The 14,362-nt window shown below is 41.2% G+C and overlaps 1 protein-coding gene across 4 annotated transcripts in view; it reads right to left on the bottom strand.

Moving 5' to 3' along the window:
- The window catches only part of FBXO25 (F-box protein 25), an 809,765-nt gene that overhangs the window by 674,803 nt on the left and 120,600 nt on the right, over nucleotides 1–14,362 (bottom strand). For all 4 annotated transcript variants that reach the window (XM_086926400.1, XM_086926402.1, XM_086926401.1 and 1 more), the window contains exon 2: nucleotides 12,618–12,792. In XM_086926400.1, coding sequence (XP_086782526.1) covers nucleotides 12,618–12,757 — 140 coding nt within the window. In that variant the 5' untranslated portion in view covers nucleotides 12,758–12,792. The remainder of the gene's footprint in view (nucleotides 1–12,617; nucleotides 12,793–14,362) is intronic.

The raw sequence follows: 14,362 nt of genomic DNA, 5'->3' as shown, positions 1-14,362 counted from the left end.
CTGCCTTTCCTGTAGCAAGATTCATTGCTTAAATGCCTTTCTGCTTCAGCCATATATTGGGCCCGAGGCAAGATGACAGTATTGCCTCCTTTGTCCGCTTTGTTTATGATGAGATTGGAATCACTCCTTAATTTCTTCATGAGTTTATTGTATTGTTTTTCCATATATCTCATACGTTTGTTTTTACGAGAGGTGTTATGTTGCAGTTTCTTTAGTTCTTCCACCACCATATCCCCAAATGCGTCTATATTGTCCTTAGGCATTATTGGGTAAAATGTCGATGGTGGTTTAAACTTTGTAGCGCAAGGAAGGTTAGTGGCAATGCCCGCATTTCTTAGATTTTGTTGAGTCGCCCCAGGAACAAAATCCTCTTCCAATGCTAGTTCTTGTGCAACTACCAAAGCTTTTGTGTCAGAAATTGAAAATACTCTGGATGGCTGAGTTTCATTAACAATGTCAGAAGCTTTAGAATGCTCATTAGACAATTTGAAGTGCTTCTTTAGTTTTAATTTTCTTATAAATTTGAACACATCAACCCGGGTTTGCACATAATTGAATGAGTTTTTCGGACAGTACGACAAACCCAGGGATAAAAGTTGCAATTCAGCTTTGTCTAGCACCACATCAGATAAATTGATAACTGTGTTGCACTCAATATTGTCCGTTACCTGTTCTCCACTGCTCAAATTACACAATACCTCGTTATTCATATCAGTTGTGGATGAAATGTGTTGGAGGGAGGAAGGAGATTCTACCATTTCTTTCCTTTTACTCTCCCTCTCTTTGGTTTCCCTTTTGCGCCTACATTTTCTCCTTGCGCTGCGTTTTTTGTTTGCTGCTGTTCGTTTATTTTCCGTTGTTGCCGGGTTTGTGGTCGCAATGTTTTGAATCTGTCCTCGACCATAAAACCCAGTTCCTCAGAAGGAGTGTATTTGGTAGGCACCGGGCCTTGATTAGATCCCCCTGCTGCGTTATCTTCTGAGTCACTACCACTAGTGACAGAGCTCATCTCTGGTTCAGATAAATCCACAAACTGATTGTTACTTGCGATTTGTGTGGTAACCTTAGGTGCCATTGCTTGCCTTTTAACATTGTCGAACTTGCGCGCAAATGTGAAAATTCTACCAGTCTCATAATCATGTTTGTCACGAGCAAACTTGTATTGTTTCCTCGTGCTGATGGTTTCCTGGTGTTTAGCGAGTCTGACATCAATTTCTTCTCTCGTTTTTTTAATGAATTCCTGATCTTTTTCAGTTTCCAGTTCTTTATTCAATTTCTCTATTTCCTGCAAGATTTCATTGCGGTCAATCTCAGCATACTTAATTAACAGACTGACCATATTCATTGAAGCATCTAAGTTACCAGTTGCCCATTCCTTTAGCATGAGAGGGTTGGGATTTTCAAATGATGGTGCAATCAAGATCCTCAACCCTCTGGGAACACAACCCACTTCCGGATATTTTTTTAAAGACCGTTTTTCCCACCATTTAGTGGTTTCCGTTCTGAGCAGTTTTTCCAGTTTTTTCAATTTACTTTTTAAAATCGATGCTTTCATTTTTCTGTGTCACAGTTTCATTTGAGTTGTTAGGGGTAGGTAGATTTTCGAACATAGCATCAGCTAGAGCCTCCCGGTTTCGTAAAGCTTCTGCCGGCGTGGTCATTATGCGTGTTTGTAAACCTTATACCTTAGAGATCCGGCTACAAAAAATCTGTTTTCAGCCGGAAATCGTCTTGCTTGCGCGTTTCCTTTCCCCCGTTTATCGGCAAAATGCTATTGAGAACAGCATGAAAACCCCAGTCCGCTGGCTTACCACAGAGCTCCACCGGCGGCGTCTCCTCGGTGTCCTCCGACCCACAGGAGACTCACGAACGGCGGCTCCATGTCCTCCGGCACGCTGGGTTTCTGAACGCCAAACGGGGGGCTGTCGGCTTAAAATACTCCTTCCAGGTCGATTGCAAGGGTGCTTCCGCTTTTGGACCGCAAAAACCAAACAGCCCAAATGAAAGGAGGGTCCGTAAAGAAGGCAACGATCCAATACCTTCTAAATGAAATACGGTTCACAATCCTGCTCCGCTGCATCAGCAAATGGACAGAAATCCAATCCGCATCAACGAAACCCACAGGTACAGACCACTCCACAGCGCCAAATGTAAATTCAAAGTGGTTTATTTACACGCAATCGCCAGCATGACGCGTTTTGGTCACTACACGGTGACCTTGATCACATGCCAAACAAAACCAATGAGAATGCTTATAAAGGGTGACTAATTAACACAAAAGCAGGGCGTATACAATGATGGAAACTGAAAAAACACTGAAATGTAATTCATCCACAGTGAAAAACAGACCCATATTCACAACGGTTAAAAAGTAAGTATATACAATTAGAAAATGACCTAAGTGTACCTATAATACATTACCAACATTAAATACAATTTCTCAATGATTTCTTTAACCTTTTCCTGTACATTATATACAAGCTGCAGATCTATTTAATTCATGTCCGTTTAAATACATTATATACAATATTGATTCGATATTAGAATCCCCAGTCCACAGGATGATAGTGCAAAATAGTTTTTACCATCAAATTTGCCCGCTAAAGTGCTATATATAAAATAAATATTTAAATATCAAACCAAACCACATTCACTGGATGATGTCATCAGTGATGTCATCAGTGATGTCACTGATCATGTCATAAATGATGTAATATGTGACATCATCAGCAGTGCATTGCGGGGGCGCGAGTTATAGTTAGCAGAACTAACTATAACGGTGGAATTTCAATGGTTTTGTACAAGTGAAATGTCCAGCTAACTATAACATTCCTGAAACCTATGGTTTTTTCAGTGAATATATATATATTACCTACTGGCGGTCGCCAGTAGCTAGTTATAGTTAGGATTTTTTTCAATGTTAAATCTCAAAATTCTATTTGGAATAACTTTGGCACCGGTTGACGAATCTGCTTGAAAATTTCCTCAAAATGGCCTCGTCGAGTTCCGGTCCTTCCAAGTTTGGGGGGGATTCGTCAAGCGGGGGCCGAGATAAAAGGGGGGTCCCAAAACACGTTTTCCCCATGTTAATTTCCATAGGGCGGTCGATTTCACTTGTAGATCGAACGGCTGAATGGATTTACACCAAACTTGGCAAAATTGTAGGGACTAGTAGCCCGATGTGCCTTTGCTATGTCTCAAGATATGTGCTCCAGTGGATTTTGAGTAATTTAGGTTCAAAAAAATATATATATCTATAGGCGCGCACCGGGGAGCGCACCGGGGAGCGCACCGGGCGCGCCACGCGACTTGCGTGCAGAAAGCTGATTGGCTCTTGGGTGTCTGTAAACATTCTAAACAGTCTGGAGCGGCCGCCATCTTGTGTCTCAGTAAAATCGAGACACAAGAGGTGGCAAAAACAAAGGGGGGAATTGACCATAGGGGGGCAGGGTAGACCCCCTCCTGATCCCCTAGGTTTAATGTGGGGGCTAAAATAGGGTCCCGCGGGGCATTTAAAAAAAATATTATTTTCGATTCGCGCAGGGGGAGCGCCCGATACGCGCACCGGGGAAGCGCACCGGGAAGCGAAGTAAGGGGAAAATCCAGGACCATATTTATGAAGGCCTTGCGCTGCCAGTTTTGCGCCGCCTGTGCGTCACTTTTTGTGACGCACCAGCGGTGTAAAAAAATGCGCCTTGTTACGCTATATTTAAAAAGTGACGCATCTAGGTAGATGGGTCACTTTTTAAAACCCTGCGCCACATTATACCTGCGTCAGGTATAATGTATGCAGAGGGGGCGTTCCCCTGCAAAAAGCTTGGTAATAGCGACGCAGTGAAATCTATGAGATTTCACTGCGTCACTTTTAGGATGCTGTTGCGTCAAAATCTTGCGCCTGCCTCACAGCAGGTGTAAGACTGACGCAAGACCTTTCACATGGTGCTTTCCCCATGTGAAAGGACGCATTACTGGAGTTGCGTCACTTTTGTGACGCACTCCAGCAATGCGTCACTTTTGTGTTTACAGATACGTCAGAAATACTGACGTATCTGTAACTCCTTGCGACATGATTCGTCATACATTAAATATGACACATCTGGAATGTCGTAAGGAGTGCGCACAGAAAAGTGACGCATTGCACCAGCGGTGTAAAAAAATGTGCCTCGTTGCGCTATATTTAAAAAGTGACGCATCTAGGTAGATGGGTCACTTTTTAAAACCCTGCGCCACATTATACCTGCATCAGGTATAATGTATGCAGAGGGGGCGTTCCCCCGCAAAAAGCTTGTTAATAGCGACGTAGTGAAATCTATGAGATTTCACTGCGTCACTTTTAGGATGCTGTTGCGTCAAAATCTTGCGCCTGCCTCACAGCAGGTGTAAGACTGACGCAAGACCTTTCACATGGTGCTTTCCCCATGTGAAAGGACGCATTACTGGAGCTGCGTCACTTTTGTGACGCACTCCAGTAATGTGTCAATTTTGTGTTTACAGATACGTCAGAAATACTGACGTATCTGTAACTCCTTGCGAATTGATTAGTCATAAATTAAATATGACATATCTGGAATGTCATAAGGAGTGCGCCCAGAAAAGTGACACATCGTTGTTTTCACGTAGCGATGCGTCACTTTTCAGAAATGAGGCCTCTAGTTTATTCACTGTGTCACCTCTACGACCCTTTCTTGCGTTAATACGTCCCTTTTGCATACATACACCGGACGTAGGAATAATGTGGCACAGGGGTTTACAAAGTGATGTATTTACCTAGAAACGCCACTTTGTAAATATGAATAAATAAGGTGCATTTTTTATTGGACTGTTGTGTCACAAAAAGTGATGCTTTGGTGGCGTTAAAGTGACGCATGGCTTCATAAATGAGGCCTTCTACCTTCAACTCCAGCAATGCATCTTTTTTTATCCTTCAACACTCCTGTTCCTTTTCAACATTTTCATTGAATATCAACATTCCCCATATTCACTCTTCTTCTCATAACTTTCTTTCCTAACACTCACCTTCTTTCAGTCCTCCTACTTCACTTCCTTTTTCCTCTCATACCTTTCTGTTCTTTCTTACTTATTCTCCTTTCCATTATCAATGCACTCTATTTCACTTACTCTTTTTCATTTTTTTAAGAATATATCTCTTTGATGAGAATTGGAGGTAGTTCTGAAAAGAACTTTTGGTTTTCTTCTTTTTTCTAAACAGGAACAAAAACAGGGAATGGAAACTGCTCAACAGGAGCATAAAAAACAAAAAAAATTAGGGGTGGGAAGGGCAGCGATGGTTCTCCAATGCTCGAACCATGAGCTGGACACTTTGCTCCCCATAGGTGAGGAGTTGATTGCAGTATCTGCATCTGAGGACACCATGGTTAAATGCAGGTTGAATGTTTGGCACCTGCTCCTGTGATTGCCCCCTCCCAGAAGAAGTTGCTCCTCCGGTGGATGTAGAGGCCCCATCATTGGGAACCTCTTGTGCCAGAGCCCTGACACTTTCCCGGGCAAAATTTTGGGGGATGCTTCCTCTCCACATGCCGGATCATTGCGAAGTTCCCAAGAGAGTACTTTTTCAAAGGGTTACCTTGTGACAGCTCTCCTTTGCAGATCCTGCACTGCACTTTTAGAGCATTTACCTTTTTTTATCCAGGTGGGATTTAAAAAAAATTCCAAATGAAATGTTCCTTAACTTTTCGTTGAGGAGGCTCTTCATTGATGAATTCTGGTTCATCCTAACTGCTGGATTGTCTGGCAGCCATAGTAAAATCAAGAAATATCCTGGAGCAAAAAGGCAGGGCTTGCAGTCACAAAAGTGAAAGAAGAAGTGAAGGAAATGGGTGGGGATTTCATTCTTTGTAAAAAAAACTGTTAGCAACCAATGAAAAGTGTTATTTTAAGGTCACATGACCCGACGCGCTTACGCTACGCGCTCCGGAGCGCTTCCGGGTGCGCACACGCGGCACAAACGTAGGCGCTTCCGGGGCGCATACGTGGCGCGAACGTAGGCGCTTCCGGGGGCGTATACGCGGCGCGAACGTAGGCGCCTCCGAGGGCGCTTACGTTGCGCGCCGAAGTGACGTCATCAAACTTTTACGGAAATGCATAATCATTTTCCTTATAAAAAAAAACTGATTTTATTTGTATGGTACAAAATGTTTTGCATTATTATTAACTTTTCATTCATATTTTTTTTCCACGAACGAAAGTAGCGCTCTGGGAGCGCTTTCCGGTGAGCTTACCGGTGAGCTTACCGGAAAGCTTACCGGAAAGCTTACCGGAAAGCTTACCGGAGAGCTTACCGGAGCGCGCACCCAGAGCGCAAAAGAAAAAAAATTATATAAAAAAAAAATCAAAAATGAATACTTACACAAAACAGCAAATTGTAAAAAAAAAAAAAGGTTCGAAACTATATATAGAAAGGAATTAGCATTTAAAAAACTATTAAATTCACTTAAAAACCATAGGTTTTACACCAGTTATAGTTACCTGGAAATTTTACTGACATAAAACCATTAAAATTCCCACGTTCTAGTTAGTTGGACTCACTATAACTTGCGCGCCTGCAATGCACTGCTGATGACGTCACATATTACATCACTCATGACATGGTCAGTGACATCACTCATGACATCACTGATGACACCATCCTTGTGACAGAGTGACAGACCTCCTTTCAGTGTAATATAAGCCTTGAAACACATATTCAAAAATAGTATTTAACATTTTCAAAAAAGTGGAGATACCCATACCAGTTACAACAAACTATTCAGTAATTCCACCATCTATATACACATCCACTCATTCACAAACAGTTCTATATAGTCACTCATACATATACTCACTCATCATATGTAGTGATACACCTATACATCCTGTTACACACCGACAGTCATCCAAAAGTTACTCACACACATACTCACACATGCAAATAAACTATTGAACATCCATTTATTTGCATATACAACTATACACACACTACCACCTTACTTCTAAGGGAACTTACACATACTTACTCTCTTAAACAATCACTTATAGAAACACATACTTAATTAAACAGGAACTCTTACAATCTCTCACTCTCACATATACTCACTTATATACATCAATACTCACATATACTAGATTAAAACATATGTCGTTACTGATAAAGACACTAGTGACACAGTCATTCACTCACTAACACACACATATACACACTCATCCACCCATACAGTCCTGCACATATGCTGTCTTCAAAACACATACAAACAGTGAGTCAGTCATTGATGCATCTATGTGCTAAGTAATACCCCCACCAAACCATACAGACACTCATACTGATACTAAACAAAACATCTAATAACCCTATACACACACATGTAGCTACTCACCAACCCATGCAGCCACTTATACACAAAGTGAAACACTGATACATATATTTAAATATTTAAAAATTATTTGCTAATATATGTATTCACTAAGATACATTTAATAAGCCAGTTAACCAATCAACTTTTTTTTAAAACATCCATTTACACACTTATTAAAATATTTATTCTTCCATCGACCTTTACATATACATATATAAAACATATTTATTTTTCAGAAAGACACACATTCACTGGATGGTGTCATCAGTGATGTCATGAGTGATGTCAATGACCATGTCATGAGTGATGCAATATGTGACGTCATCAGCAGTGCATTGCAGGCGCGCAAGTTATAGTGAGTCCAACTAACTAGAACGTGGGAATTTCAATGGTTTTATGTCAGTAAAATTTCCAGGTAACTATAACTGGTGTAAAACCTATGGTTTTTTCAGTGAATTTAATAGGTTTTTTAAATGCTAATTCCTAACTATAACTGGTGTGAAACCTATGGTTTTTTCAGTGAATATATATATACATACATACATACATACATATTATATATATATATATATATATATTATACACACACAACGGAGAAGGTACATGCCAAAAATCCTAGCAACCTTAGCCAAACAGCTTTGGGAATTTTATCTCTCCGATCTATCAGGTCGAATATCTTCCAGGTCACTTAAAAGTGGCAGGTTGAAATTCTCATCACTTGGAGGACTGCAGCAATTGGAAACCTCACCTCCTTTCTTTCAGCTCATACAATCTCTTTGGAGTCCTTTCTGCTTCATGCCTAAACTATCAACTATCTCAATTTTACAGCTGGAGACTGTATCTGTTAGTTTTAGCGATATTTGCTTTCTTCCAAAAATGGAACATAGGCCTTCCATATGCATTTCCTTACTTTCTGATGATATCCAAATCTCTCGTCAAAATCAGAAGAGAACAAACTACATTGTCATTGTAACACCATTAAATATATAATTCACAGACCTCTTATAGATATCAACAGACATCATACACCTGTTACCAGATATCCATTATCTCCTCATCAATCATTCAGCTCACCCTCACGACCATGTCATTTTAAGTCATCTTCAATTAATGGCTTGGAAGATTTCAGGCATAATTTCTTTACAGAAGGACTTTCACTGTCATCTATTAAATTCACCAATTCAGCATGGATCCAAGGAACAACTAAAGCTTACAAATCAGCTTGGTCAACTTGGTCTAACTGGTGTTTGGAATCACATTTCAATAAGTTTTCTTCCAATATCTCCACAATAGCAAATTTCTCAAGTGTTTGGTCTCTTCAGGAACGTCTTCTAGAACAGTTATTACTCATAGATCAGCAATATTTTTAAATTACAGGTATACAGACAGCAAACCCTTAGGAGAACAACCCAGCAGATACAGACTACTCTATGGAATTAGGAGAAATGTAACACCTACTCCAAAATAGTCATACCTTTGGGATGTCAATTTCATGACGGAATACTTATCTAATAGGTCTCACAATGTTTTACTGTCTCTTAATAAACATTTTGCAAAACTTACGATGTTAATTAGTCAGAAGTTAAAGATCTGGATCTGTCAGTCAGGCAGTATACTCTTTGGGTGCCTATTCTCTTCTTCGAGGAGAACCACAATTCACATCTTTGGTGGACTATCCCTCCTTGCTACTTAATCTTCAGTTTTGTGTTGCACACTGTCTCAAGGAATATGAGAATTCAACTGCCACTTTGAGATCTCGTTTCCCCTCTAAGTTACTGATTTCCTTTATCAAACCACACGCTCCGGTTTGCTCTGCTCCTTCGGCAAGATGGGTCAAGTGGATTATGTCCCAAATAGGTATTGACATCTCTTATTTCAAAACACATTCTTTGAGAGGAACTTTGGCTTCTAAAGCTTTTTCAATTGTTGCAAGATTGGTGGAAACTTTAAAAGCAGGTGATTGGGCTTGACCATCAAAATTTAAAAACTTTTATAAGCTTATTGCTCATGTTTCCTCACCTGTGGAGAATTTGCTTTAAAACAGCATAATACGAAGCCTACAGTCTGGATATAAAATGTGTTCTAATTTTATAAAGATGCACAGGTATTATCATACCACATAGATAGTTTTGGTTGAATACACAATTCTAACATGTTTTCTGATGTGTAACATATTTAAATAGGCTTTCATCTTTGTTCAATTCATTGAAATTCCTATATTTAGGTCTTGCCTTTTCCATTCCGAAGGAATGGAAAATGGAGAGAATTCAAGTGCTCAAAATACTCGTGAAACCAAGGGTTTTTTGATGCGGTTTTCTTCGAGTTCACGTGAATCACGTGACCATACAAGCACGCGCATCAGCCTCCCTCCCTCCCTCCTAATTGCATTTTTTCACGGCCGCCACCACATCAAAGGACTACTCCCAGCGTGTGCTCTGCGGCTTCTCCTCCCCTAATTATTCATGGCTGGCCGGTGGCCGGCCGTACTTTCAGTTTCCCTGCCGCTCTTGTTCTTGGTTTACCTCATTCCGTCCATTTGCAGTCCCTCAAATTTCATGTCTTTACGTAAACAATACTCGACATATTCCTTCTCCCGCTTTCTCCCTGGTGTTCTTTTTCTGCGTCCCCATTCCTGCCTTACCCAGTTCCCATCCCATTGTCTCCTCTACTACCTGTTCATATGCCCTTCGTTTCCTGCCCCCTTTACTCCCTCCTCCCCTTCCCCTCCATCTCTCGCTCTTGCATATGCAGATTTGTCACCGTCAGCTGTGATGAATACCATTATTTCCCCCCTGTCTGTGTACAGTTGGCTCGCACACAAGTCCCTTCATGCCTTTGCCTCCCAGGGGGAAAGCTGGTGCCAGCCTGGGAATGGCATCTTTAATAATGACAGAAGTTCCTATTGAAATATAGCTTGCCACGTCGCCATGGCTTTATATCCTGGGCTGGCCCACTGAATTAAAAGTAATATAACACAATTGCCAAGGCTGCAAAAACAGAAGTGGCAGAGGGGAATGGATCTTTTAAATAACGCGAAGGGAAAAGAGATTAATCTTGCCCATTAGAGCACAGGACACAAAAGGATGGTTTAATACCCTGATTGCCACAACCCTCTCCCAGAACAGCCTGTTATTAAGGACCGGGTGTAACCTGCCCCTTATATACCAGTGGGAGAGTGAAACCATGCCAGCAAGCAAAACAAGTCATTGAATGTAATCGTTCATGATTATAATTGCCGAGAAAAAGAGAATTGTCTGTGCTCACAGCGTCTCCTCCAGCGTGCGGTTGCAGTCGCCATCTCTCATCAATTTACTGGCAGCTCGTATGGGACTTTAAATTGTTTTGCCAGGAGTTCTTAATAAAGCATAAGGCGTCCAAGGATCAAAGGCCTAAGTGTAATATTACCATCAGGTACCGTTTTATTTTTGTATTTGGCAACAGTGCGTGTAGATTGAATCAATAGCGAGCATGTATTACTATTAAACCTTTTGGGGGTGATTGTTTTAACACTTCAACCGTTTGCACGTTGTGTGTCAGGTGCTTGCACAGCAGGCACCCAGGCCGACTTGCAACACTCTGTTTTGCATAAGTGCTTCGTGCAGCCTCATCACACACAGTTGCACACTGTACTATTTGTATAATGTGCTTAGTGCAGCAATGCAGATATAAAGACATAGGGAAGTCAGCCTCACAGAGTGAAAATCGTTCCCTTGTAAGGATCATGTGATTAGGGTAAGCAAGATACAGAGCTAACACTGCACTATTTGTATCCTGATGAGCGTGGGCGGGCAGGCTGCAAACACTGCAGGGATTGACGTAGATGAACACACGCAGCATTGTTATTGCATCATGTTAGAATAAACGCAGCTTATCTATTAGTATCATGACGCTAGTGTAAACACATCACTGTGTGTCTCACGTGCTTAGTGCAGCAAGGCACATAGACATACTTATGTCAAGCAACCACACACACTCTGCGGGCAACCTCACAGCCTGTGTATGGTTCCTCTTGTGCACCTGGCCTGTGGTTATGGAAAGCAAACACGTAGGTCACCCCAAGGACAACATGTTTCTAGCATGTGATTTACATAGACTGATACACAGGCAGGATGTTAACACCGCACTATTCGCAGAAGGAGATTATATAAAAGCGCTCTCATATCATTGGCATGTGGTCCGCTGACACATTCTAAATTCTCTGCTATGTGTGTCCATACTGTGCTCAGGTTGGGTAGACCTACAGGCCTCCTCCTAAAACTGCATTATTTATGCCATATGCATAATGGAGACCGACTCACAGATTTACATTAAACACTGCCCTGCTTGTATTATGTTCTCTGCTCAGGCAGACACACAGACAGGGTGTAGGCTGCAAGCAGTAGACTATTAGATCATGCACTTTTCATATCATGTGTGTAGTCCAGGCATTGATACAAACTGGCACCAAAGAGAGTTGGCGCTGAAATGGTGAGGTCGCATTATGCTGGCACCGCCCTGCGCTCTAACAAATGGGCCCATGTGCTCCTGCCCTGCACCATCTGCTGGTGGCGTCCTAGGCAGCAATATTTACAATACCAATCGCTCAAACTTTCCTAATGCGAAAAGTTAAAAGTATGGGCATTGTAAATCACAAAACAAAAAAATAAAATGTCATTCAGAAAACCAATAGCTCAAACTTTCCTACTGCGAGACCTATTGGCAACGCCAGTGCTTGTTTAACTTGTCATCACTCAATCACCATTTCTCCAGTCTGGATCATAACATCTCAGAGGTCAAAGATTGGATGGTGTTCCTTTTCATAACAGGACTGTTCATATTTCTCAAAGTTTCCACTACTTTACCTCTGAATTGACTATTTCCTTTACAAAAGAGGAAGGACTATAGTACTACCTTCCTATACATGGATAATGGTTGGAATGTTTTCAAGTCACTATGTAGTCCTACTCGCAGTGATTCATGAGGGTTGCAGTTCTTATAATAGTTTTTCTATTTTCATTTATTACAGTCTATTTATTTCAGGCTGCTGGGAACATTAACAGAAGGAAGTAGCTCAGAATACTCACCTCCGTATCTTTAATAAGAACTAGGAATTTCCATTATTAACACTTGAGTGTAAACAATGTGAATTTTCAAGAAAACCTCAGCTATGGCTATGCTATAAAACCATAACTAAAAGATAACTATAATAGGGCACACTGTGTTTGTAAAGCATAAGGCAACAGTTAGAAAATTCTTCACTACAAGATCATAATTATAAAAGTAGCTTACATGGGCTGACGGAGGTTGTTGTTGTGCTGGTTAACCTTGTCCTCAAAGTTTTCACTGAAAAACTCACTCCGTTTCCAACCATCTTCTGTCTTCACCCAGCTCCAACCAGGTGATCGCCAATCCTGGCCCAAGAATGGCATGGCTTCCAAAAGGCAAAAAGGCAATATGCAATCAACTATACATTAAAAAAAAAGAAAAAAAAGAATGCAAGCAATTATCCCCATGGTTGGTTTAAACATGTTAGTTCAAACTGTGCACCTGCCAGCTTAGAGCCCATTATGTTTACATGCATTGGTATTAACACACTAAAGATTGTCAGTCCACTTTTATATTTTTACATAACACCCCACCCTCAAAAGAACTATTTACCATTCAATTCAACATACACATTGATTTATTATCAATAGCAGATAAACTATTGTTTACACTTAAACATGTTTAAAAAGGTTGTCAGACTTGCATGCACAAGGGCGCATTCAAACTTCTGTACACAAACAGCTTGTGCAATGGATGTAAAACATAAATGCCTTTTTTTTTTAAAACAGTTTTTATTTTTAAACATCAGCCGGTGAGTCTTATACATATCAAGTTTGACATTGTTACAATCAATTGTTACTTACAGGGATACACAAATCGCACAATGGGGGTTCCACCTTCAGAGCTCCCCCCCTCCCCAGATTAGATATAGCCCACTCTGGTTGCACAGTTTTAAGAAAATGAGGTAGTCTACCAATAGTTTTTGGATCCTGCGTGCAGGGATGTAAATTATCAATCTCAACCCCCTCCATCACCAAAGAATAATATCTTAGCCACTGCTGCCAGATTTTCTTAAGTTCTTTGGGGCACCCTCTGGCCGTGTATGTTGTTTTTTCAGCCTCCATATACACGTCCATACTGTCATGCCATTCCGCCATAGGGGCAGGTCTTCCCCTCCCCAACGCCTGTCAATATTTCTTTTTGCACCTATGAGTCCCAGGTTGCACAAAAGGAGTTTGTATCTAGGGATATCAACATTGTATGTATGCCGAGGATGATATATTTGGGGTCCATGGGAATCTCTGTTTCTAATATGTCATTTAGCTCCTTCAATATTTGTGGCCAGTATCTTAGTATCTGCTGGCATTCCCATAGTGTGTGTATGTAAGTACCTTGATTTGTTTTACACCGCAAACAATTGGGCGTTTCTGCCCTACCCATTGCGTGAAGTCTCGCCCTGTCACAGTACACCCTGTGCCGGACTTTAAATTGTATTAACCATAAACCGAGCTTAATCGCAACCTCCCTCTGCTGCATCAACGCTCCCTCCCAATCAATATCCTCAAGCGGGCCAGAGGTTTTCTCAAAATCTGTTTCTGACAGCTATCAGTCTATCGGGGATGTTGTTTATTAGTGTTCTGTATGTCCAGGAAACTACCTTTGCTGGAATCTCTTCCTGCAGCAGTCTACCTTCTAATGGTGCATACTCTGGGATATATGTAATGTCGGGTTTTTGTGTCCTCCAAGCATGTTGTAAGTGTACCTTTATGTATTGTTGCATGTGTGACAGCTGGTATTTGGCTTCGAGATCTGCAAAGGTAATGAGGTCTCCTTCTTTGATTATGTCACCTAGTGTCATGATCCCAATTGTGTTCCAACTCTTGAAGCCATATAGGTTCGCCAGCTCAGGCAGCCGCCTACCCTCCCATAATGGTGTGGCTTTAGTTAGTTTCTTGCACCATTTCATCTGACGCTCCGCTCCTTTCCAT

Source organism: Lissotriton vulgaris, chromosome 6 (genome assembly GCF_964263255.1).
Source record: "Lissotriton vulgaris chromosome 6, aLisVul1.2, whole genome shotgun sequence".
Lineage (NCBI taxonomy): Eukaryota > Metazoa > Chordata > Amphibia > Caudata > Salamandridae > Lissotriton > Lissotriton vulgaris.
Note: the sequence above shows the minus strand (reverse complement) of the source record. Positions and strands in the feature narration are given on the sequence as shown.